Here is a 24,947-nt window from a genome sequence, read left to right as displayed (position 1 = left end):
GACTTCAAAAACTAGATAACATTAATTTCCAAACCTGACAAACTCCAACAAACTTCACTATTAAACTAAGATTGGACACTTGTGGCCCTCATAAACTGTTCAGCACAAGGTGGAAACAAACCCTTATCACCGGCCAGTTATGGGGAAAGAACACCATGAAGCTTTTTAATGGACTTTGAAGCATTAAATTCCCTCACAAGCCTCAAGTCTCCAATCATTTCCATTCATGTGCAGACATCAGATATCAGAGCCCATTCACAAAGTCACTGGATTTGCCTGTGCTAGTAAGATTAGCGCGGCAGCAGGGGTTATTGACTGTTCAGTCTGTCTGGCTATCTTTCGGCACTGCGGAGGACTTAGGGAGCCACAAAAGGTCAGTTTGAACCTTTCCCTCAAGCTGTGCCGTCCCTTTCCCCCCTCTTTCCCACAGAACTAATCCGCTCTCAGCTGTTTTCCTGTAGTGGAGTCAAATTCCTCTCAGTTCCCCTCAACCACCCCACCCTCCTCCAGCACCATCAAAAATCACAAACACTGCTCTCTGCAGTGCTGATTACTGTGACATATTAATAAAGAGCGACTCAAAAAGGAGAAGCCATTGTTACAGCGCTAATCCCCATCGATCTTTCACCTTGTTCAAACAAATACGCCAGGGATTGCATCCATTCGGCCCGGGAAAATCCGGCTCCTTCCACACAAAGAGGGGATTGTAATTGCATGGATTACTGGGATGGGGATGGTCCATTGAGCCTTTATCAACAAGGTTACATGGTACTCAAATGTAACAAGACAGAAACTTGGGGATGAATCCTTAATAGCAGTTGATTCTGAAAAAGGATTTAGGGTTAAATGGTAGCTTTGGCTTTGCTGGTCTTTGTTCATGCAATTTATTTACACATCTCTTCACCCTTTAATGCCCTCTCTCTCACTCAACACTGAGGTTGGATTAAACTTCAGCGGCCTTTTGTTGGGAATTAAATGTAATGAGTTTTGTGACCTCAGTGGTTGGCGACACTTGTAGAAGCCTGTTTCTGTATGCGAGGGCACGCAAGGTTGAATTTATGAATGCGTAGATTTAATGGCACATATTCACAGTGGAGCTATGAGGCGTGTGTGGGGTACGCATGATTCATACCAGAGGTCTCGCACCCGCGCAGCGCTTATAAATCTGCTCCCCACTTTGGCCACACTTGTCTTTTTCACAGCTACTCTATATCCTAAACGGCCATGGAGGCGTAACATGGCACTGCTTGTTTCTCTCCGGCTAACCCTGGAGATTTCAGACACAGGCTCGTTTTACGCGTGACGACGCCTCAGTGACCGCGGCCACTTTTTCCTCAGTCCCTCTGCACCCCTCAAGTCAAGAGATATCCCGACCCCGAGGCCTCAGCTCGCCCCGTTTAGCTTTGATTTCCTCTCGCGCCTAAAGTCGAGATAAATTTATTCAAGTGTTACTGGGGACAGTCAGAGCCATGTGTGTTTGTGAGGATGTGGCCCAGAGAAAGGGGTTATGTGGGATTTGGACTTGGAGCGCTCACTTGGGGTAAAGTCAGATACTGTAACACTAGGGTGTAAAGTGAATGGCTGTTATTACTGAGCCGTGACTGGAGAATATCACGGAGGATTTGGTTTCAGAGGTGTAAAATAGGGGTGAAAAGATTGTCATTGGGGCAGAGGTTGGATTGTAAAATTTGTGTAGTGTGATTCATGTGTGTATGAACAAATGTGTGCATGTTTTACTGCGTACAGTGTTTCTGTGCTTCACTTATTCATTTATTTTTCCTCTAGACCCAAGGTTCGTAGGTGTTCACTTGATCCCAGAAAGTGACAACCCTGAAGACGACAAGATCTTCCTATTTTTCAAAGAGAATGCCATGGACGGAGAGCACACTGGCAAGGCTACCATCGCCAGGATAGGACAACTGTGTAAGGTAACAACACACACAAATAAATTCCTTTTAACTTTGAGAAGATGAAAAGATTCATAATTTGGGATGTAACGATATATCGAATTGATGTCATTGTGGGACTGTGACGATATCTGCAAATACATTACATGATTATTCTGCTGGTAAAGCTGCCTTCTGCTACCTCTCCCTGTTGAAAGTTGTCAGACATTACGAGTGCCTGCAGGGCAAGTAAACTCTATGTTCGGGCAAGTGGAATGCCTCATGCAGTTGTTTGATAGAGCAAGTGTAAAATACATGACGTCTAAAGTATTGTTACCTGGAAATAAATGCCGAACCGAGGCTTTTGCTGCTGAGCTGTGTGTGTGAGTCTGTCTTACCACACTGGACACTATAGAAGTTAACGCTGAGGTCAACGATGTAAATGACATAACATTACAAGCATTAAATATCTCAGGAAGGCTGCACGTGAGAGCCATTGTGCCCTTCCAATGAGGGCTCCGGTCATGGATGTATAAAAAGACCTGGATGCAGTGTTGGAGGCCGGAACCCATTCATTCTTGTGAAATATGCTCTGTGGCGAATCGAGCCATAAAAGCTCTATTTCCGCTGTTTGAAATTGTCTTGATGATTGCTGCTGCTTCTGCATAATTAGGCCCATAGAGCTAACTCACTAGGGACCTCCCTCGACAGAGCTGGCTACGTCTTACGTCTCTTCTAGATTTTCCAAAAGTTATGAGAACGAATCGATCAAATCCTTGTAGTGAAGTTCGTAGTTATTAGTTATTTCGGGTGGCTGTGATGCTCAAAAAAATGTATCCACTTATTTACTGACATCTGTCTTCCAATGTAAATCTATGGGAAAAAGTATTTTTGGGCCCGATAGCATCACTTAACAAACCCCAGAGTTGTAATTCCACAGTTTGGCCACTTGTTTTTGGATTAAAATGCTCCTTCAACCACTTAAATCTTGCCAAAAAACAATGGTCTTCGTCTTAGTCATGTAATTGTTACCTGTTAATTGTATGATTTGTACATTTATAAATTATAATAATTGTTCAAATCCCTGTTGATTAAGTTTATCTTTTAAAAGCTTAATGTCAAACCCTGTTATTGTTTGGACAGCAGAGGGTGCAATCATACTAGAGAAGAAAGAGATAGGCTCAGACCATAGACTGTTTAAAATAAAGCTCAGACTTAACGAGAACATTGTAACATCACAATTATTACTTAATGAAGATCATTTTCATTTTCTTAGCATTGTGGACTTTTTTTTTATGCCTAATAATAACATAGCATGAGTTTTGGTATCGTTACTTCCGTATTCATAATCGTTTCTTAGCTATCTGCACGGTCTTCCAGAGAAAAGCTACATGTTTGTGTCAGAGTTTGCAGAAATGCATTGAAGTCTTTGTGTATTCGTAATACAGAATGACATGGGAGGTCACAGGAGTCTGGTGAACAAGTGGACCACTTTCCTCAAGGCCCGGCTAATGTGTTCAGTGCCCGGGGTCAACGGCATTGATACACACTTTGATGAGCTACGTAAGTGTGTATTCTTTATTTGTATTTGAAAGATACTCACAGACTCCTCTTCAAACACTGTTGAAAAGCCTCACCTTCACCTGTTCTTGCTTTGTGTTTTCAGAGGACGTGTATCTTATGAGCTCCAAGGACCCAAAGAATCCAGTTATCTACGCTGTATTCACCACATCCAGGTACAAACCCATGCAGATCTCTTCACGATGACCTCCAAACTGTGCGTGCAAAAGCTCAAACAGCTTGACAGACGCTGGTAGTATCATTTTTGTTTTGTTGATTTGTTGCTAGGAGATCAGAGTTGATATAAATTCAGCGGGCAACCGTCCTGGACAAGTTATTTCCTCTGAATCTGAAAAACACACACGCTTCATATTTCCCTTCAAGAATTCTTCCTTTATTCCCTCCCTTTATCTGTAATTTCCTAACCATTTCAAATGACACGACAGGATGCAAGCGCCCAAGCGTGCCCCCGTCAAATTCCCAGACGGCGCTCCCCATCCCATAATCCACTTACAGGTGTCTTATGGCTGCTTTCCCCCCATATGATTCCCCTCTCCACGTCTCAGAATGGAGATTGCTTTTAGCCGATTCCCAGCTACCTGTCCCCTTTTTCTTTACAGTGAAACCTTGGCAGAGGCTTGTAGGGAAATCAGATTATGGAGCAGGGGGGAGCGGGAGAAACATGATATTCACTCGGCAGGAACGTGCGTCTTTCCCCTGGCCGCCGCCCCAGCCTTGAATGGGGTTTTCAGAAGGCCGGGTGGGGCTCTATTGAAGCATGCGGAGAGGTGAAGGCATGGGGCGAGGCAGATAAGTGAGTTAAAATGGCACAGATGGTGGCACTTATCATGATGATGATGAATTTGCATTTGGGAAGTAGGAGGGGGCATTTTGTGTCCAGTAGCGTCTCTGAACCGCTTTGAAAGGAGGACAAACACTTCACCATCAATCACCGCTAATGATAAGACAGGCTGAATGGAACGGCGGCGCAAGCTAACGCATACCGACAGGCGCCTCGCATCACTTGGCCTGCATGGCTTTTCTCTGCTTTCTGGAAATATATTCAAAGTGAGAGGTCGGTGCGCGGCGGTGGGTGTACACCTACGTCCCCACATGTGTGCCTGTACACAGCGTCCCCACATGTGTGCCCATATGTGCACACAAACACACACACACATGCTTTAAAATTCTATTATGGGGCATTGAGGAATTAGAGTGGTTTAATTGGTTTTCTAAGTGGCCGGTTTTCAGAGATGAATAGAGCAGAGATTCAGAGGGACCGGCTTTTAATATCACTACTTAATGAGGCACAAAGAAGCTGCCACTGACAGATCAATGTTTGATTGTGCCGCTGTTTGTGTGCGTACGTGCAATTTTTGTGGGGTCGACAGAATTTGTGGGCCTGTGTGTATCTGCACAAACACATGTTCGCCCTTCTTCTTAAGCATAGATATTGGAGTGTCTTTTTTTTTTTTGCCCCCGGAGTTAATTGAATTTCTCTGTAATTAACATTTTCAAATGCTAATCCATTCATCTTCCACGCTTTGGTGAGTACTGTCGGCTGTGTGTATGCCAGCCACATCCCTAATTAGTCTGATACAACTTCCCAGTGCAGTCAGCAAGACAAAGGACGTCCCGAATCTTATTGAAGCGTTCGGTTCCTGCAAATGCAAGAGACTGGCTGTCCAAATTAAAATCTGCCATCTGTAAAATGCGACAAAAAGCTGATGAATGAACTTGATTTTTGAACCTACAAGAAAATAACTACATAAAATTGTGAGACTCTTATAATTGGTCAGAGGTTAATGGACTCCATGGTGCACGGAGATTTAAACAGCCAGCTTACAGTATTTGTCACAATCTCCACAGCAATATTTTAATAACTCTTTTGGATAATATATATCTTGGAATATTCACCCGAAACTCCCAAATTTTTCCACTTTAATGAGTCACAGCTCAAACTGCTGTCTTCTGGATGACCCAGGATGGAGTCTGTATTGAAATAAAATCCACAAAATTTCCCTTTTCTTGCATGATTGATTGACCTTTCCTGCCTTGGACCTTGTCTGGCAAGCGAAAGCAAAATCCACCCATCTGGCTCGGGCGAGCACTCGCAAAAATATTGGAGGGGATTTCAAATATGCTCTGAACCAGGTCTCCCGTTTTGTTGGTGGCGTGCCCAAATTCCTGTCTGTTCTCGAGAGGCTGGAAGCAATCAGAGAGAAGTTCCAATCTGTCATTCCTATACTTAGGTAATGACAACCCTGCTCCCCTCCGTCTTTGTGCGATGAAGGGTCATTTCGTTGTCTTTCTTCAGCATTTCACAAGCTCCTAATCCCTGTCTTGTGACCAATCGTTTGCGAATCCCTTTTGTTTGTCTCTGTCATCTCTCATTCTTTCACCGCCCTCTCGCTCCCGCCCTCCCTTCATCCTTAAACTCCTTTTCTTTTTCTCTCTCTTTCCCTCCACAGTAACATCTTTAAAGGCTCGGCAGTGTGTATGTACAATATGGCAGACATCAGGAGGGTTTTCCTGGGGCCCTATGCCCACAGAGATGGACCCAACTACCAGTGGGTGCCTTTCCAAGGGAGGGTGCCCTACCCCCGCCCTGGCACTGTGAGTCTCTGCATAAACAATTTTTAATAAATGATTTTACAAGCCAAGTCAAATTAGCTCACAGGATTTGGATAATTTAACATTAATCAACTGCCTGGCCTTTTGTTCCGACTCTCAGTGCCCCAGTAAGACATTCGGAGGATTCGACTCCACCAAGGACCTCCCTGATGATGTCATCACCTTTGCCAGGGGTCACCCAGCCATGTACAACCCAGTGCACCCAATTGGCGGGCGTCCCATCATGGTGCGGACGGATGTGGACTACCAGTTTTCCCAGCTGGTGGTGGACAGAGTGGAGGCTGAGGACGGACAGTATGACGTCATGTTCATCGGGACAGGTACACAACTTCACATTCACATTTAAATCCTTCACAGCTTTTTTTGGCTTGTCTGTTCATTCTGTTTAAACCCGATATTTCTGCACCGTTGCAGATTAACATTAAGCGACGCTAATATTATTAGTATGAAACAAGTTGTAGAGTTAGATTCCAGTGGTGGCTGTGTGGGATTGTTTCCAGCCTGTGTGATCCAAACATTTCCAATAACATTTCCAGTGTTATGAGGCCTGAAAGTCCAAAAGATTTATTGAAAAAAGACAGATCTGATCGTTTCCAAAATTCACAACATGCTTTTATCTCTCAGAATAGTCTGCTTCAGTCCACATTCTCTACCGCTAGCCCACACCTATATCAACGACCAATCTAACAGCACCATATATTTGATTGAATAAAAAAAGCACATCAGCTCATTTAATCCAATTAACAACTTTATTCATATTGAGGATTTCTCAACCAGTTTTATTTCTTTTTAAGGTGATAATGTCATAAAATATGACAGCAGACATTCAAAGCTTCATTCTAAAACCTTAGTAGAATCCTTGAATGTAAAACGTAACATTCGGTACAGCCCTCGTTTTTGGCAAATGATTGAAATCAGTCACAGTTATGGGATATAAAGGTGGATCATTAACATTTTTACCTAGTTTCACTAAAAATACTTACTTGAATCAGGTTTTAAAAGTATACTATGCAGGACATCTATCTATCTATCTACCTACGTACCTATCTATCTATCTACAGTCAGGTCCATAATTATTTGGACAATGATACAGTTGTTGTCATTTTGGCTCTGTACACCACCACAATGGGTTTTAAATGAAACAATGAATACCTGCTTAAAGTGCAGACTCTCAGCTTTCATTTAAGGCTTATTTCAAAAATGTAGTATGAACCGTGTAGGAATGACAACCATTTCTTCACACAGTCCCCCGACTTTAAGGGCTCATAAGTATTTGGACAAACTAACATAATCATCAATTAAACAGTCAGTTTTAATACTTGGTTGCAAATCCTTTACAGTCAATGACTGCCTGAAGTGTTGGACACATAGGCATCATCAGATGCTGGGTTTCTTCCCTGGTGATGCTCTGCCAGCCCTTTACTGCAGCCGTCTGCACTTCCTGCTTGTGTTTTGGGTGTTTTGCCCTCAGTTTTGGCTTCAGCAAGAGAAACGCATGCTCAGTTGGATTCAGGTCAGATGATATGACTTGGCCATTGCAGAACATTCCACTTCTTTGCCTTAAAAATGTCTTTGGTTGCTTTTGCAGTATGCTACAGGTCAATGTCCATCTGCACTGTGAAGCATCGTCTAATGAGTTTTGAAGCATTTGGTTGAATCTGAGCAGATAATGTAGCCCCAAACACTTAAGCTTTCATCCTGCTGCTCTTGTCAGCAGTCACATCATCAATAAATACAAGAGAACCAGTTCCACTGGCAGCCATACATGGCCATGACATAACAGTACCTCCACCATGCTTCACTGATGAGGTGGTGTGCTTTGGATCATGAGCAGTTCCTTCCCTTCTTCCTTCTCTTGTCTTCCCATCATTCTGGTAGTTGATCTTTGTTTTATCTGTCCATAGTATGCTGTTCCACAACTGTACAGGCTTTTTAGATGGTTTTTGACAAACTCTAATCTGGCCTTCCATTTTTAAGGCTAACCAATGGTTTGCATCTTGTGATAAACCCTCTGTATTTATTCTAGTGAAGTCTTGTCTTGCTTACAAGAGCAGCAGGATGAAAGCTGAAGTGTTTGGGGCACCATTATCTGCTCAGATTCAACTAAATGCTTCAAAACTCATTGGACGATGCTTCACAGTGCAGTTGGACAATGACCTGAAGCATACTGCAAAAGCAACCAAAGACATTTTTAAGGCAAAGAAGTGGAATGTTCTGCAATGGCCAAGTCATATCATCTGACCTGAATCCAACTGAGCATGCGTTTCTCTTGCTGAAGCCAAAACTGAGGGCAAAACACCCAAAACACAAGCAGGAAGTGCAGACGGCTGCAGTAAAGGGCTGGCAGAGCATCACCAGGGAAGAAACCCAGCATCTGATGATGCCTATGTGTCCAACACTTCAGGCAGTCATTGACTGTAAAGGATTTGCAACCAAGTATTAAAACTGACTGTTTAATTAATGATTATGTTAGTTTGTCCAAATACTTATGAGCCCTTAAAGTCGGGGGACTGTGTGAAGAAATGGTTGTCATTCCTACACGGTTCATACTACATTTTTGAAATAAGCCTTAAATGAAAGCTGAGAGTCTGCACTTTAAGCAGGTATTCATTGTTTCATTTAAAACCCATTGTGGTGGTGTACAGAGCCAAAATGACGACAACTGTATCATTGTCCAAATAATTATGGACCTGACTGTATCTATCTATCTACCTACGTATCTATCTATCTATCTACGTATCTATCTATCTATCTATCTACCTACGTATCTATCTATCTATCTATCTATCTATCTACCTACGTATCTATCTATCTATCTATCTATCTATCTACCTACGTATCTATCTATCTACCTACGTATCTATCTATCTATCTATCTATCTATCTACCTACGTATCTATCTATCTATCTACCTATCTATCTATCTATCTATCTATCTATCTATCTATCTACGTATCTATCTATCTATCTACCTACGTATCTATCTATCTATCTACCTATCTATCTATCTATCTACCTACATATCTATCTATCTATCTATCTATCTACGTATCTATCTATCTATCTATCTATCTACCTACGTATCTATCTATCTATCTATCTATCTATCTACGTATCTATCTATCTACGTATCTATCTATCTATCTATCTATCTATCTACGTATCTATCTATCTACGTATCTATCTATCTACCTACATATCTATCTATCTATCTATCTATCTATCTATCTATCTACGTATCTATCTATCTACCTACATATCTATCTATCTATCTATCTACGTATCTATCTATCTATCTATCTATCTATCTATCTACGTATCTATCTATCTATCTACGTATCTATCTATCTATCTATCTATCTATCTACATATCTATCTATCTATCTATCTATCTACCTACGTATCTATCTATCTATCTATCTATCTACGTATCTATCTATCTACCTACGTATCTATCTATCTATCTATCTACGTATCTATCTATCTATCTACGTATCTATCTACTTATCTATCCACGCATCTATCTACATATCTATCTATCTATCTACCTACGTATCTATCTATCTATCTATCTATCTATCTATTTATCTATCTATCTATCTATCTATCTATTTATCTATCTATCTATCTATGTATCTATCTATCTATCTATCTACGTATCTATCTATCTATCTATCTATCTATCTATCTGGCTACCTTTTCATAAAGCTCTGACCTCACCTGAGTGCTGTTCGAACACGTCCCGAAAACATAATGATGTCATAAATGATGATTGAAAGAGATGACTTGTGTATGAGTCTATACGTTGTTTTTTAGGAAAATCCTGCAGTGTATATCTTTAACAAAGATTACATGTCCCTGTGCATTTATAAGGTGTTTTGTTTCCTGCTGCAAGAAAACTGATCACCACACTGTAAATTAAGTCCTCTTGCCACAGTATGAGCACAGTTCAGAAATGTGAATAGAGAAATGAGGAGAAAATGAGCTCCGATGATGCGTCCCAATCCAGCGTCATTTTCATTATTATTACTATTATGAAAGAAATTTGATTTGCAAGCAGGCTCTTGTATATTTTGGTACCATTTGTATATTTTATGTATTTTTCCTGTTACTTTATCTTTTTAAATATACAAAATAAACTGATAAATTACATTTTTATTTTAACTCAAACCTGTATATAACTAATTTTTTCAATTTAAAAAATATTCCTGAGAAATGATATTAAATATTTCAAGCATTATTTTGTAATTCAGCATTATAATACAAACTAAACAAATCTTTGACTTTACAATGGCATCTATATTGTAACAAATCTCAAACAAAAACCTAGTAGCAGCCACTGATCAGGACTTTAAACTGTGAATTTCACTACTTTGAAACAAATTTTATTCATACATGATGATAACAGACTTGTATACACATAAACTGTATCTGAATGTCTTTATTCTTTCAGACATGGGCACGGTGCTGAAGGTGGTGACGATCCCCAGAGAGAGCTGGCACGACCTGGAGGAGGTGGTGCTGGAGGAGATGACTGTCTTCAGGGTACGACGCTGAAAATTGAGTGTTAACAACAATTTATGAAGCTGCTGCCTATAAATACACAGGATGTCCGTAGATGTGGTAATAAAGCAGCTGTGCTGTGTTTGTTTTGTGCAGGAGCCGACTCCCATTACTGCGATGGAGCTGTCCACCAAGCAGGTAAAGGCCGCTAAAGTTTCCACACACAATAATTTATCATGAAGTCGTTGACAGGGTTTGAAACGAAACTAAAAATGGAGAACTTCAGGGCCTTAATGCAAACACTGATATGCAAAAACAAAGAAATCTAATGTGCCTACTGAGAGCCAAAGCCACAGCCACCTTCTTTTACAGGAGCCTTTCCAAGTGAGCCTCACAGGAATACCTAACTTTTACATCCTCGCTCTGTATTTTGCTCCCACAGCAACAGCTGTACCTTGGCTCGGGCCTGGGCGTATCGCAGATGTCTTTACACCGTTGCGAGGTGTATGGGAAAGCTTGCGCCGAGTGCTGCCTGGCCAGAGACCCTTATTGCGCCTGGGACGGCGCTGAGTGCTCGAGATACTTTCCTACCGCCAAGAGGTAGGAGCATGCACGCACCAAACAAAACTTTGACCTTTATTTATCCTGCTGAGCCTGCATGCTTCTTCTCAGCAACATCCTGCCTTTGTGGTCATGCCGTCATACACAGTAACACCTGGGAGTTATCAGTGCACCTGCAGTCTGCTGCTGCAATCGCCTTTAAATGCTTTGCTCAAGGGCATCTTCACTTTGTCTCTGTAAACTCAGACCTCCACTAATGCACACGGTTACACGGTACATGCCAAAACATCTAAACATGGAAGTAATCCGGAGTCAAAATATTACACGGGCACAAAATACAGTCATTAAATACACACAGGCCGAGCACGCATTCCAAGAGGTACAACCTGGGTTGTAACTTCTGCCAGCAACAGTTGTTCGGAGTTGTGATCCCGTCGCCCTACAGCCAAGATGTACACACACACACGGTCATAAAAACACACGCATGAATATACATCTTCACAAGCACACACACACTAAATTATAGCCAACAGGAGCCGTCTGACCCTGCAGCCAGGAGGTATGAACATACACACCCTCAAATTACCCTCTGCTGTATCCAGCGGGATTAGGCTGACCACCACGGCCCTCACACACACACACATACACACACACACACACACACACACACACACACACACACACGTAGCACTACACTCCTGCATCTCATTCATCCAGAACTTCTCACACCAGCAGAAGTAGGCCAGTGGGTATACTCCAGCTTGGCAGGGTTACAGAGGAGGTGGCACACCCCATAGTTAAGGCCCGGGCCGGCTCCTCTCCGCTCTCCTCCACACTGCAAATATTTTCCCTTCCAGAATGAGAACCAGACACCCGGGCCCGCACGTGCTCTGACGGCCAAAAAAGACAGGAATGTTAGGCCAGGAAACGAACAGAGGAGGGACATGTGTGAGAAAGAGACACAAAGACGAGTGTCCAAACATGTATGACACACAGAAATAAGGGTTGTGTGTGCAGAATACACACACACACACACACACACACACACTGACCACTCCAGCTGTTTCTTTTTTACCTCTAAGGCGTCTACTTTTTTTCCTCTACCTACTTCATTCCCTTCTTTCCAACCCTCGCCTCACCTTTGGCTTACCCCGCCTCTCCTCCCCGCTTTGATTTTTACAGCGAGATTTAAAACGCCACCATGACAACTAGGAACAGGGGAGACACATTTGCAATTTAGTCAGTAAAGCCAGGATATGAAAACGCCTCGCCGTCGCTGTAAAAAAAAAAAAAAAAATCTGAATGACATAGTGGACTTTCATAGTGAGAGGACAAAGAGCGGGGCTGCTTTTACAAGGCTTTTCAAGGGCGAAACAATGCTGTATGTGTTTCATAATAACGGCTCATCAGAAGGCAATGAAGCACGCTGTTTCATTGCTCGGCAGGTTTATGATTCTAACAATTCTGCCAGCTTTTTGCACTAACAGTGGAGTGAAGGTTCAATAAATACCCACTCTCCAGGCTTTAAAAGCTCAATGTGGAATAGTGTTGGGTAACATTGCCCCCTAGTGGTTGAATGAAAGCAGTACAGTGAGCAGAACATAATGACAAGTGCATTTCTGGTCTATATTGTAGAACATGTGTTGCTTAAATCACCAGTACACCCACTACTGCCATTAACTGTCACTGTGGTTTCTTCCCAGGCGAACCAGACGGCAGGATATCAGAAACGGAGACCCTCTGTCCCAGTGCTCAGACCTTCAGCATCATGGTACTTTAATGACTACACACAAACACAAACACTCTCTTCTTAGAGCTTTGATCAAACCCAAAAAAAGCTCTCCAAGCCCAAACCACAGCAGCAGTTCTGGGCCCAAGCCTGGTTAAAATCAGTTTTTTTTAAAGCTAAGGCATGATCTGTTTCCTCGCACCACTTCTCCTTCTTCTCTTCCTTATGTTACTTCAATAGTTTGTCCCTGGTTCTACATCTCACGCTCAACAGGTTCAGCCGAACGGGCTGCACCCAGGCCCCCAGGAAAGCTGCTCAGCCTTGCAGCCAATTTTTACAGTGGCCATTCGCTGTATTGTAGTGGGAAAAAAGCATTCTCCCCATATAATAGGCCACTATTATAAAATAAAAAACAGTTGACAGGAAACCTGGAACTGCAAACAAGGACAATTATAAGTCTTTCTGTTATGAATTTTTGATCCATGGTGGATTTGTGTTTGTAAAACTTTTCTGGAGCTGAAAAAAAAAAGGCATTAAAAACTACGACATCATCACAATTTAAAATCTATAGACCCTTTCAGGGCTGATGTCACAATGTCACAATCCATTGTAAACTGGAGGCAAAACACGACTCTACACCACAGGGCTGTAGGCTACATAGGAGTCTTAAAATGTCGTCTTGTTGTGTTATTGGGAGCCAGAATAGAAGGAGCCCGTCAACAAAAACAAAGTCAACTATGGTTAAATGTGATAAGACGAAAGGACTGGATGGAAGTGATCATCAAAAATGCTCACATGTGCAGCGCACACTTCATATCAGGTTAGGGAAAAAGTATTTCCTGTTGTAGGGATGAATAATGTTATGTGTATTAAGGGGTTGTCATGTCCACGTCATTATAAATTGGGGAGGTATTAAGAGGAATATTAGATATCTCTGTAACGCTAACTTTTTAGCACATTAGCTAATGTTAGCTTCGATAGCAAAACAAACTGGAGAAAACTGTTCAAGTGTCGTCCTCCTTTGTAAGATTGGCATAGTAACCAACCACAAAGCTTCCTGTGACTTCATCCATCCACTGAGTGAGAGCATACGGGTCGGCCAGTCTGGTCCCGTTGGTCAGTGTTTACCTTTTCAAGTAACGCTCACGGAGAGAGGTGGAGAGTGAGTGACCTGACATAGTGCATTCAAAAATTCAGTCTCGCACTCTACATTAAAATGAAAGTCCTGTTGGTCTAGGAAATGGAGCTTTAGATTTCTTTTTGAATCAACAAGTTAAGTTAATCACACATGCACTCCTAGCTAATGTCTGTTGTAGTGATGTGACGTTTGCGAACGAGCCGAGTCTTTGAACTGGCTCTTTAGAGTGAACGAGCCAGTTCCTAATTTCTTTGTTTTTTGCTTGAATTTACTGTGTGTCCATTTATTTCAGATTATTTTATCCGCAATAAGTTGAAAGAGACTACTCTGTGAGGGAGAAAGACAGTGCAGCCGCTCACTCGTTCACTTAAAAGAGCTGGTTCAAAGACTCGGCTTGTTCGCGAACGTCACATCACTAGTACGAAGCTAACCCACTATCCGCTAGCACTTGCTTGTATTGACAGGCCTGTTGTTTATGAAGGGCGTTGCTATGGCTACCTACACCAAACTTTGTATCTGCGGAGTCTATTCTGGGTCCACGTTACAATATCCAGATCACGTGATGCGATAAATCAGCAATGCGATTCGTCATTGAAACGACTAACCCCCCCCACACACACACATACACACAGCAAAAAAAAAACAAACAAAAAAACGAACGAACGAACCACATCTTTGAACTGGCTCTTCAAAGTGAACGAGAAATCCCATCACTAGTCTGTGGAGAATTTTTTTGTCTCCGGTTAAGCCCTGCCCACCAAAAAATGTCACACTATGAGTTGAGCGGAAAATCATGGCAGGCCATACTGCTCATATTCAGCGAGCAGCATACCAGGGAAGAAAATCTGGGGGCTAGAAAACTTTTCTGGTGTACAGTACAGGCCAAAAGTTTGGACACACCTTCTCATTCAATGCGTTTTCTTTATTTTCATGACTATTTACATTGTAGATTCTCACTGAAGGCATCAAAACTATGAATGAACACATGTGGAGTTATGTACTTAACAAAAAAAGGTGAAATAACTGAAAACATGTTTTATATTCTAGTTTCTTCAAAATAGCCACCCTTTGCTCTGATTACTGCTTTGCACACTCTTGGCATTCTCTCCATGAGCTTCAAGAGGTAGTCACCTGAAATGGTTTTCCAACAGTCTTGAAGGAGTTCCCAGAGGTGTTTAGCACTTGTTGGCCCCTTTGCCTTCACTCTGCAGTCCAGCTCACCCCAAACCATCTCGATTGGGTTCAGGTCCGGTGACTGTGGAGGCCAGGTCATCTGCCGCAGCACTCCATCACTCTCCTTCTTGGTCAAATAGCCCTTACACAGCCTGGAGGTGTGTTTGGGGTCATTGTCCTGTTGAAAAATAAATGATCGTCCAACTAAACACAAACCGGATGGGATGGCATGTCGCTGCAGGATGCTGTGGTGCCATGCTGGTTCAGTGTGCCTTCAATTTTGAATAAATCCCCAACAGTGTCACCAGCAAAACACCCCCACACCATCACACCTCCTCCTCCATGCTTCACAGTGGGAACCAGGCATGTGGAATCCATCTGTTCACCTTTTCTGCGTCTCACAAAGACACGGCGGTTGGAACCAAAGATCTCAAATTTGGACTCATCAGACCAAAGCACAGATTTCCACTGGTCTAATGTCCATTCCTTGTGTTTCTTGGCCCAAACAAATCTCTTCTGCTTGTTGCCTCTCCTTAGCAGTGGTTTCCTAGCAGCTATTTGACCATGAAGGCCTGATTGGCGCAGTCTCCTCTTAACAGTTGTTCTAGAGATGGGTCTGCTGCTAGAACTCTGTGTGGCATTCATCTGGTCTCTGATCTGAGCTGCTGTTAACTTGCGATTTCTGAGGCTGGTGACTCGGATGAACTTATCCTCAGAAGCAGAGGTGACTCTTGGTCTTCCTTTCCTGGGTCGGTCCTCATGTGTGCCAGTTTCGTTGTAGCGCTTGATGGTTTTTGCGACTCCACTTGGGGACACATTTAAAGTTTTTGCAATTTTCCGGACTGACTGACCTTCATTTCTTAAAGTAATGATGGCCACTCGTTTTTCTTTAGTTAGCTGATTGGTTCTTGCCATAATATGAATTTTAACAGTTGTCCAATAGGGCTGTCGGCTGTGTATTAACCTGACTTCTGCACAACACAACTGATGGTCCCAGCCCCATTGATAAAGCAAGAAATTCCACTAATTAACCCTGATAAGGCACACCTGTGAAGTGGAAACCATTTCAGGTGACTACCTCTTGAAGCTCATCGAGAGAATGCCAAGAGTGTGCAAAGCAGTAATCAGAGCAAAGGGTGGCTATTTTGAAGAAACTAGAATATAAAACATGTTTTCAGTTATTTCACCTTTTTTTGTTAAGTACATAACTCCACATGTGTTCATTCATAGTTTTGATGCCTTCAGTGAGAATCTACAATGTAAATAGTCATGAAAATAAAGAAAACGCATTGAATGAGAAGGTGTGTCCAAACTTTTGGCCTGTACTGTATGTGCTAGACGAGCTATTCCATCGGAAAGAAAAGGCGCCATCTTGGGGTCTGGTACCTAGGTATTATTAAAATCTATGGCTGCAAACCTTGGTGCATCTCCGTCATTGAGTGCACACAGTGGTCCATGGCAATGCGGTGCACAGATGATGTTGCACACACCTTTTCCACTGCTGGGGAGGCCAAAGCAGACACTGCCAACCAAGTTGCCTTGTGGTCCTCTTTCTCAGTTCAGTTCAATTCAATTCAATAAGCTTTATTGACATAGACATACATTTTAAAGGAGAAAGTGATCTGTGATGAAATGAGCTATACGTTGTTGTGCTGGTTGTCTCTTCGGCTGTGCCCTGCACTGACATGTTTTGCTGCATCTATAGCGCTGACACAATTTTCTCCAAGTAGATGTTGCATTGTCGTCTGGTCAGAGAGTGAATCAAAATTCACATTCAATTTTTGTGAAGAATTTTGTTCTGATGTCTTCATATGTGCCACATTGTAGCAGGAAATGTTGCTCTGTCTCTGAGGACAGAGCTGACACCGCCTGTCACAGGTCTGCCTGTGTCTGCCAGTCTGTATGAACAGTCTGTGATCACTGAGTCTGTACATAGTCAGTATCTTTCTCAGTTTCTGATCTGTCACAACGGTCAGATTGTTTTCTCTAGTTTTCTGTCCGCTTCTGGTGCTCAGCCTATCTTTTTCTTTCTGTTCTCTCCTATATTGCTTGATTGTTCTGTCACGTCTGTATTGCAGTCTTTTTCCTCTCTTTCCCTCTTGATTCAGTCCAATACAACTTCTGCCATTTCTGCACCAGAACTGCCAGTTTCATTAGAAAATAAACAAATAAAAAAACACCAGTACATTGGCAAAAATCGGCCCAGTCAGGCTCAGGCAGAGAATCAAACCTCTATCTTTCTTCTTCTTGCCACACACTTCTCATTCCCCCCTGCCTGTATGTGTTTTGTTTTGGGTAGATGACGTGGACGGCTTTGGAAGCAGCGTGGAGGACAGGAGCGTGTATGGCGTGGAGAACAGCAGCATGTTCCTGGAGTGCAGCCCCAAGTCTCAGAGAGCGCTCATATACTGGCAGCTGCAGAAGCCCAACGACGACCGCAAGCACGAGGTGTGTATGCTTCTCACGTTGTTGCTGAGTTTTGTTAAATACAGCTGGATCCCAGTCTGGATGAGTTCGATTTCACGCTAATTCAATCACTGCAAACAAAACATCATCTCTCTGCCAAAGGCTACACCTTTCCTCTCCTGTGTTATCATGTAATGACCTCTGACCCCTTGATCTTTAACACCCTAGGGGGCTAACCTAGGGGTGTGGATGTTTAGATTGACTTTTGACCCTGTGATGTAACCAGTTACTTTTGCTTCACTTTCTTCTGGGGCTGTATTTGTCTAACCGGGCGTTCAGGGTGAAGAAATACAATCCAGGAAGTCCAGTTTGAGGAACAGATCCACAAGTTTTAAAGGAATATTTAGACGATAAAATGATCATTTATGTATCAGTTACTCACCTCCTGTTCTGTCGAATATGGTAGGAAGACTTTGTTTTTCCGACTACAGTGAACAAAAAAATCCAAAAACGGAAAAATGACTCGCCTCCACAGTGAACAAAAAATCCAAGAACTGAAAAATAATTTGCCTCCACAGTGAACAAAAAATCCCAAAACAGAAAAATAATTTGCCTCCACAGTGAACGAAAAATCCCAAAACGGAAAAATAATTCGCCTCCACAGTGAACGAAAAATCCAAAAACGGATAAAAAAATTCGCCTCTACGGTGAACAAAAAATCCAAGAACTGAAAAATAACTCGCCTCCATGGTGAACAAAAAATCCCAAAACCGGAAAAATGATTTGCCTCCACAGTGAACAAAAAAATCCAAAAACGTAAAAATAATTCGCCTTCACAGTGAACGAAAAATCCCAAAACGGAAAAATAATTCGCCTCCACAGTGAACGAAAAATCCAACAACGTAAAAATAATTCGCCTTCACAGTGAACGAAAAATCCAAAAACGGAAAAAGAATTCTTGATTAATTAGGAGTAAAAGGGGTCCGTGTTTAACAACAACAAAACAATATCAAAACATCTGTTTACAAACTCTCACTCAACTCTTGCAGCATAATCAAAGTTTCATTTATCCAATAATTCGCTCTGTAATTCCCAAACATGCATCCTTTTGCGACAGGGAACTAATCTGAAAGTGAAACTTATCTATGCTCTCTTCAAAGCCAGACTCCATTGACAAAAACAGTAATTTTACCTTGCTGAACACAGGAGCTGCTGGTCTACCACTGCCTCGATTGGCAGTTTGTTTGTGTTGTTGTGTGACTTTTGTGTTAAAAAATGTTAGTTTGGATTCACCAAGCCAAGATCCTCGGCTTTATGGGTGACATATTCCTTTAAGGCTTATCAGACGCAACCCACCGCACAGCAGGTTTTAATATTACGAGATAGGATTTTACACTCTTGGCAGATATCCCAGCAGCAATCCTTTAATCTTGTATAAACATCTTATCTCATGTTTCTTTATACGCCGGATCCCTCCATTTATCCTCACTGCTTCAACACAATAGTCCCTTTCAGATCAATGACATGGGAGCAATTTTTCACACAGTGCTGTTGTATGTAAGCTTCAGCTTGTGCTGAAACTGCGTGGTCGCTTCACTTGTTGAGATTCACTGGCTTATTCATATTCATGTGCTGGAAGGGAAGAGTTTATGTGTTCTTTTCTAACCTTAAATATGAGTTCAGGACATGCTTTACTGTATGTACAAGTGTGACTTTGTGACATCACAACTCGTTCGGAAGCTCATTGTTGCAACTTACAGAAGTGTGATTGTTTTGTAAATTGTTTGTGTAATGATAGATTCTGGATTTTTTAATAACAGTAGGATGAGATGTACGTTTCCGATTTTTTAACTACTGTGGGTCATTGAATTTTTTGCGAAAACCCAAGCCGATGGTGGGGCGTTGGCCAATGTTGAGTTGTTTTTGAGTGTCTGTTACCCTAGTTTTTGTTGCACACTATAAGCTCTTGTTGGCCTTTGTTGACTTTTTGGTTGACGGAAGTTTGTAATTGTGTTATTGTTTGTTAGCATACAGTAATCTTCCTTTGTCCTTTTAACATTGGGTTGTGTTGTTATTGTGCTAACTGGCTAAATAGCTTCTTCTATCCGTCCCGACGGTTTTCCAGTTTCCCTTTTTGAATGATGAATGCCGACTACTGCCACCTGCTGGTATGGAGAGTTATTTCCTCTCACACAAATGTAGAATGTTCGTGCTTGTTGGCCATCGGCTGTAGTCTTTGCTGTGTTTTTAGTGTAACTTTTTGGTGGAGACACAGGCGACATGTGGCAACGCAAATGTTGACCTTCATCTCCACTTGTTCTTTGATGTCTGTTTGGTGTGTCTGACATTTTTATTCCCAGCAGTATTTTTATGTCCTAAAACACATCTGGAATAGAGACATTGCTGAATCTGACAGTTCTAGAAGCTTCAGTCCAGATGGGAACTCACTTGTTTTCCCTTAGAGTCTGTCCCTTTTTCTAATTTCTTGCTCCTTATTTATTTTTGTCTTTCTCTCTGTCTTTTTTCAGATCAAGCTAGATGACAGGGTGCTCCGTACGGACCAGGGCCTGCTCATACGCAGCCTGACCCAGTCTGACTCAGGAGTCTACCACTGCCAGGCTGTCGAGCACGGCTTCATCCAGCCCCTACTGCGCCTCAACCTCCAGGTCATCCCCACCCAGAAACTGGGTGACATCCTGCCTGGGTTATCCGGTGCAGGAGGCGGGGCAGGTCACTCTCCCAAGCACAGGCTGTGGTATCGAGACTTCCTGTCTCTCTTGGACCACCCAGACCTCAACAGCGTGGAGGAGTTTTGCGATCGAGTTTGGAAGAAGGAGCGCAAACAGAAGAGGGTGAAGACACCCGCTGGGAGCAGTCAGGGTAAACCTGACAGCACCGGCGCTACCGTCCTCGCGTTACAGCCTAAAGCTTTGCCTCCCAATGCCCAGAGGCAACAAGCCGGTCCGCCGCAGAGCAGGTCATGGCCCCAGGGTGGAGCTCCAACAGCTGAAGGGCCAGCACGGAGCCAGGCTACCCAGAAAGGTCAACCAAATATGGGTACGTTGAGCAGCCAAGCACCTAAGAACAATCAGAAGACGCAAAATGGCCAGAAGGGACAGGGCAGCCTGGCCGGCTCTCAGGCCGCGGTGGGGTCTCGGGCGAGCAGCCAGCACGCGGCCAAGTGGAGACGGATGCAGGAAAACAAGAAAGGGCGCAACAGGAGGACCCATGAGCTTCAAAGACCCCCACGTAGCGTTTGAGGAAAAAGCACAGAGATGCACACATGCAGTCACACACAAGCACAAACCCATGCATCCACACACATACACACAAAACACATTCTATAGATTGTGTGTCCAACGTATGATTCAGTGACCTCGCCATGACAACAGCAGAACCATAAACAAACAACACTTTTAGGTAGAAATCCATGAGCTGCACTCGACAATAGAGCTTTCATTCAGAGACATACACATAACCTGTGAAGAGGACAAAGACGAATAGAGGACTGAAAAACTGGAATGCATACTGTAAATGTGTGAGGATACGGCTGGTTGCCTGGGATACTGCCTGGCAGACACTTCAACCTCCTGTACATAAGCTACTAAAATAAAACTGGGACAAAAACGTTGAGTGAGGTGTTTGTTGGCGAGCAGACGGACTTAATGTGCTGAGAGAACAGTCGATAGATACACAAACGTTAACGGGGAGCAGAGACGATGCGACCTGCCGCCCTCTGTGACCTGAGCATGTGAACTGCAAGATAGCGGATTTAAAAAACTCTTATTTTGAAGAAGCGTTTGAGCAGAAAAGAACCTTCCGTCTCGTCCTTCGAGTGAAGACGGACGACAGCAACCTTCAAAGGAGGAAAGGGAAAGGTTGCACCTGAAGCATTGTTACATGCAAAAACTGCAAAGTCGCGCCGCGGTGCAGAGAAAGTGCTTCATCATAACCTTCTCCACGCGAGGCTGGGAATTGTGCATGTTGTTGTCAATCAATGTTTTAATAAGCTAGTTATTTTATGGAATTCTAGAGGCTTTTTTTTACACCCTAAAAAAACATTTTTTCTTTTATATTTCCTTTCCTTTCCAGACCACTGCTTCTATTTTGGGGGGCAAAAATTACAAGCAACATAGTAGTCTATTGTGCATTATCCCGTCAGCTCTCCAGGATTCTGTGTAAGTTATTATGTTGTTGCTTTTCCTGGGATTCGTAGACTCCGGGCACGAATTCCAGTCGTAGGCTACGCTAAAAAAAGCCAGTCTGAAAGTTGTTTTGTGTACATATATACAACAAACTTAACTCTCTGTGTATATACAGTACATATACAGTACAAGAACACCACTTGATTATTATTTATTGCTCATTGTTTTGTGAAAGGGTTGCATTTATTTTTGATATTATGGTATTTTTGGCTCATCAATATATTGGAGAAACAATGGCAACAGCAACTATAAGAAAACTTTGATGGACCAACTGGCTGAAATCGTGTCGAGGAATTCCCTTTTTGGGGATGAAAGGGTTACGTTTAGGAGTACAGGGGTTTGTGTCACGACTAAATGGTTGACAGAGATCCCGCAAACGATAAGCACAATTTTGTCAACATTTCGTTCTCCCAAAATCCATCCAACATGTCTTTGTTCATCCAGTCGCCATTATGTGTAAGATAAATCCCCGAACTGAAAAAACATTAGCTGTGAATCTCTGTAAGAAATAGTGGAGAAAAATGTTAAATCTAGTCTGAAGGAGAAGACGCGTTATACTGCATGTGAATGCTACCTACAGTAAGTGCATCTTTTTTAATCGTCTCTTTACGTGTTTTGTGTGAGAGGTAAAGTTCCCTTAAAGCAAGGTGTGAATTACTTTTGTCCTTTTGCCAAAACAGTGATATGAACAACTCACGATACTCTGGCCAAAGCTTCAACTTTCAACAGTGGTACCCCCTCCTGTGTCCCCCTGTTCCCCTTAATACACGACAAGAGTAATGTGTCAACGCAATAAATTAGAGCAGATAGTGTTCTCTACCAAAACTCCAAAGTTTGGTGTGTCCCTGATTCGGGTCTCTCCCTCAGAGTTAGAAAAGTGAGAGGGCTGAAAGTTACCGCTGCTGTAACACAGTTCTTTCTGGCATGCATTCAGTTGTCTAAATAAACATCTCCGTTACAAAAAAAAGTCCTGTTGTTCTCATTTCAGTTTGAAACCTTGTGCACACAGCGTCCTCAGCTGCTCTCGATTTTATGGAAGGTAACACAAAGGGCTTCAGCTTTTAATAATTTATGTTTGCTGATCCAGTGACAAAACACAGCTGCACATACAGGAACGCTCGCTCTTTCTTTCACCCACATTGTATAAAAGACAGACTGAGAGTCTGCAGCCACGCTTAACGTTATCACCAGAATTAATCTTGGCATTGTACAATTCTGCAAACCACGAATATGTAACATTTGTGTCTTATTATGTGGCGGATGTGTTGAAACTTTATGTGTCTTCATTTCAACAACACAGTGGTTAATGTGTGGTTATGTTCAGGCACCTGGTTACGGTTAAGAGAAGATCCTGTTTCGGCTTATTATACCAACTTTTGGTGGCACAGTCACCACTGGACAGGCAGCGACGCCTCACTTAAATACATCCACGCTTTGGAGGCACCACTGCTGCAGCCTATCCCAGCTGACAGTGGCCGAGAGATGGGCTACACCCTGGACAGGTCACCAGACTATCACAGGGCTGACACATAGAAACAGACAACTATTCACACTCACATTCACACCTACGGACAATTTAGAGTCACCAGTTAACCTGCATGTCTTTGGACTGTGGGAGGAAGCTGGAGTACCTGGAGGAAACCCACGCTGACACGAGGAGAACATGCAAACTTCCAATATTTTTCATTATCGGGGGGGGGGGGGGTTAGTGATTGTATCAAGCTGAAAACACTCCTGCGTTGCCGCTGCAGCTAATCAACAGATGACCATACCCATGGGTATGGGCTATGGGGAATGACTGAAAGCATTAGGTGCAGCCTTAGAGATAGGGTGAGGAGCTCGGACATCTGGAGGGAGCTCGGAGTAGAGCCGCTGCTCCTTCGAGTTGAAAGGGGTCAGTTGAGGGCATCTGATCAGGATGCCTTGTGGACACCTCCTGTTAGAGGTGTTCTGGGTACATCCCACTGGTAGGACAGACCCAGAACACGTTGGAGGGTTTACATATCTGGCCCGGGAACACCTTGGGGTCCCCCAGGAGGAGCTGGAAAGCGTCGCTGGGGAGAGGGACGTCTGGGGTGCTTTGCTTGGTCAGGTGCCCCTGTGACCCCGCCCCAGATCAGCGGATGAAAGTGGATGGATGGATGGACAAAAACCACCTGGTTATGGTTGGGAAAAGATGATGTTCTGGCTTAAAATAGACGGTTTAGGGGTCACAATCCTCAGTGGAAAAACCGGGACAGGTTGCTACAAAACACCCAAGTTTGGCGCCTGAAAAGTTGCTGGAAACACAGCAATGACTCGCTAAATCACAACAAGGTTTGTTGTTTGTTAGTCTTGAACAGTGACCTGCAACTTGACAGGCGTCATACTCAGGTGACGCTATATCCACCATCCCCTCCACCTCCCACTAACAAAGTCAGTTTATATACTCTGTCACCTGAGAAACGTTGATACGAAAGGTATGAAACGTGTAAGTGTAATGTCTTCATGGCTTGCAGAAACGTAGGATGACAACATTCTTTCTGGCCTCTGAGCTGCAGCCATGGAACATGTCTAAAATCTCATGAAGGAACACATCTTTCCAGAAACACTGCCCTTGTTAGTCTGTCTAATCCACTGAACAGTTGTCATGGGGATTTATTGTGAATGAATCACAGCAAGCTCTTTGATTACCAAGACTAATCACAGCTAATCATGACGAATAACCTTTTTTTTCTACACAGCAGAAATGTTGGCGTGTCATAGCAGGGAAAACACAGGTGTAATTGATAACATTAAAGTCAACCGCATTCCATTTAGGTGAGCGTGTGTGGGGAGCATGCTGGCTCACTGGCAGGCCTGAGATACTTGATGGAGCTGAGCCATCGTTAACAAAATTAGTTCCACCTGTGCTCTCCCTGCTGCGACAACTCCAAATATCTGCTGTGGGAAAAGATGCAGTGTAGAGAGCTGCAAAGGTTGCTTTTTTTTTCAAATGTAATATCTGTAGTGCTGCAGAAATGGATTTACTGTTATTGTATTGTGATGGAGGCAGAAAGCTGAGCAAATGACACAAACTCTGCACGGCTTGATTCCACCAGAGGTGAGTCACGTGCTGTTTGGGATGTTTGTAATGTAAGTGAACCTCCACAGTTAACCCTTTGAAACCCTGA

At 43.0% G+C, this 24,947-nt stretch overlaps 1 protein-coding gene across 1 annotated transcript in view; it reads left to right on the top strand.

Annotated features, from left to right (window-relative positions):
- The window catches only part of sema3aa (sema domain, immunoglobulin domain (Ig), short basic domain, secreted, (semaphorin) 3Aa), a 55,223-nt gene extending 32,461 nt beyond the window's left edge, over nucleotides 1-22,762 (top strand). Inside the window, exons 7-17 of the mRNA XM_033614845.2 lie at nucleotides 1,786-1,928; nucleotides 3,335-3,449; nucleotides 3,553-3,622; nucleotides 5,918-6,062; nucleotides 6,181-6,400; nucleotides 10,534-10,625; nucleotides 10,740-10,781; nucleotides 11,026-11,183; nucleotides 12,848-12,915; nucleotides 17,484-17,632; nucleotides 20,119-22,762. Of these exons, the coding sequence (XP_033470736.1) occupies nucleotides 1,786-1,928; nucleotides 3,335-3,449; nucleotides 3,553-3,622; nucleotides 5,918-6,062; nucleotides 6,181-6,400; nucleotides 10,534-10,625; nucleotides 10,740-10,781; nucleotides 11,026-11,183; nucleotides 12,848-12,915; nucleotides 17,484-17,632; nucleotides 20,119-20,850 (1,934 nt within the window). The 3' untranslated portion in view covers nucleotides 20,851-22,762. The remainder of the gene's footprint in view (nucleotides 1-1,785; nucleotides 1,929-3,334; nucleotides 3,450-3,552; nucleotides 3,623-5,917; nucleotides 6,063-6,180; nucleotides 6,401-10,533; nucleotides 10,626-10,739; nucleotides 10,782-11,025; nucleotides 11,184-12,847; nucleotides 12,916-17,483; nucleotides 17,633-20,118) is intronic.
- The last annotated feature ends 2,185 nt before the right edge of the window (nucleotides 22,763-24,947 follow it).

This window comes from Epinephelus lanceolatus, chromosome 23 (genome assembly GCF_041903045.1).
Source record: "Epinephelus lanceolatus isolate andai-2023 chromosome 23, ASM4190304v1, whole genome shotgun sequence".
NCBI lineage: Eukaryota > Metazoa > Chordata > Actinopteri > Perciformes > Serranidae > Epinephelus > Epinephelus lanceolatus.
The sequence above is the reverse complement of the archived record's forward strand: the minus strand, read 5'-3'. Positions and strand labels throughout refer to the sequence as shown.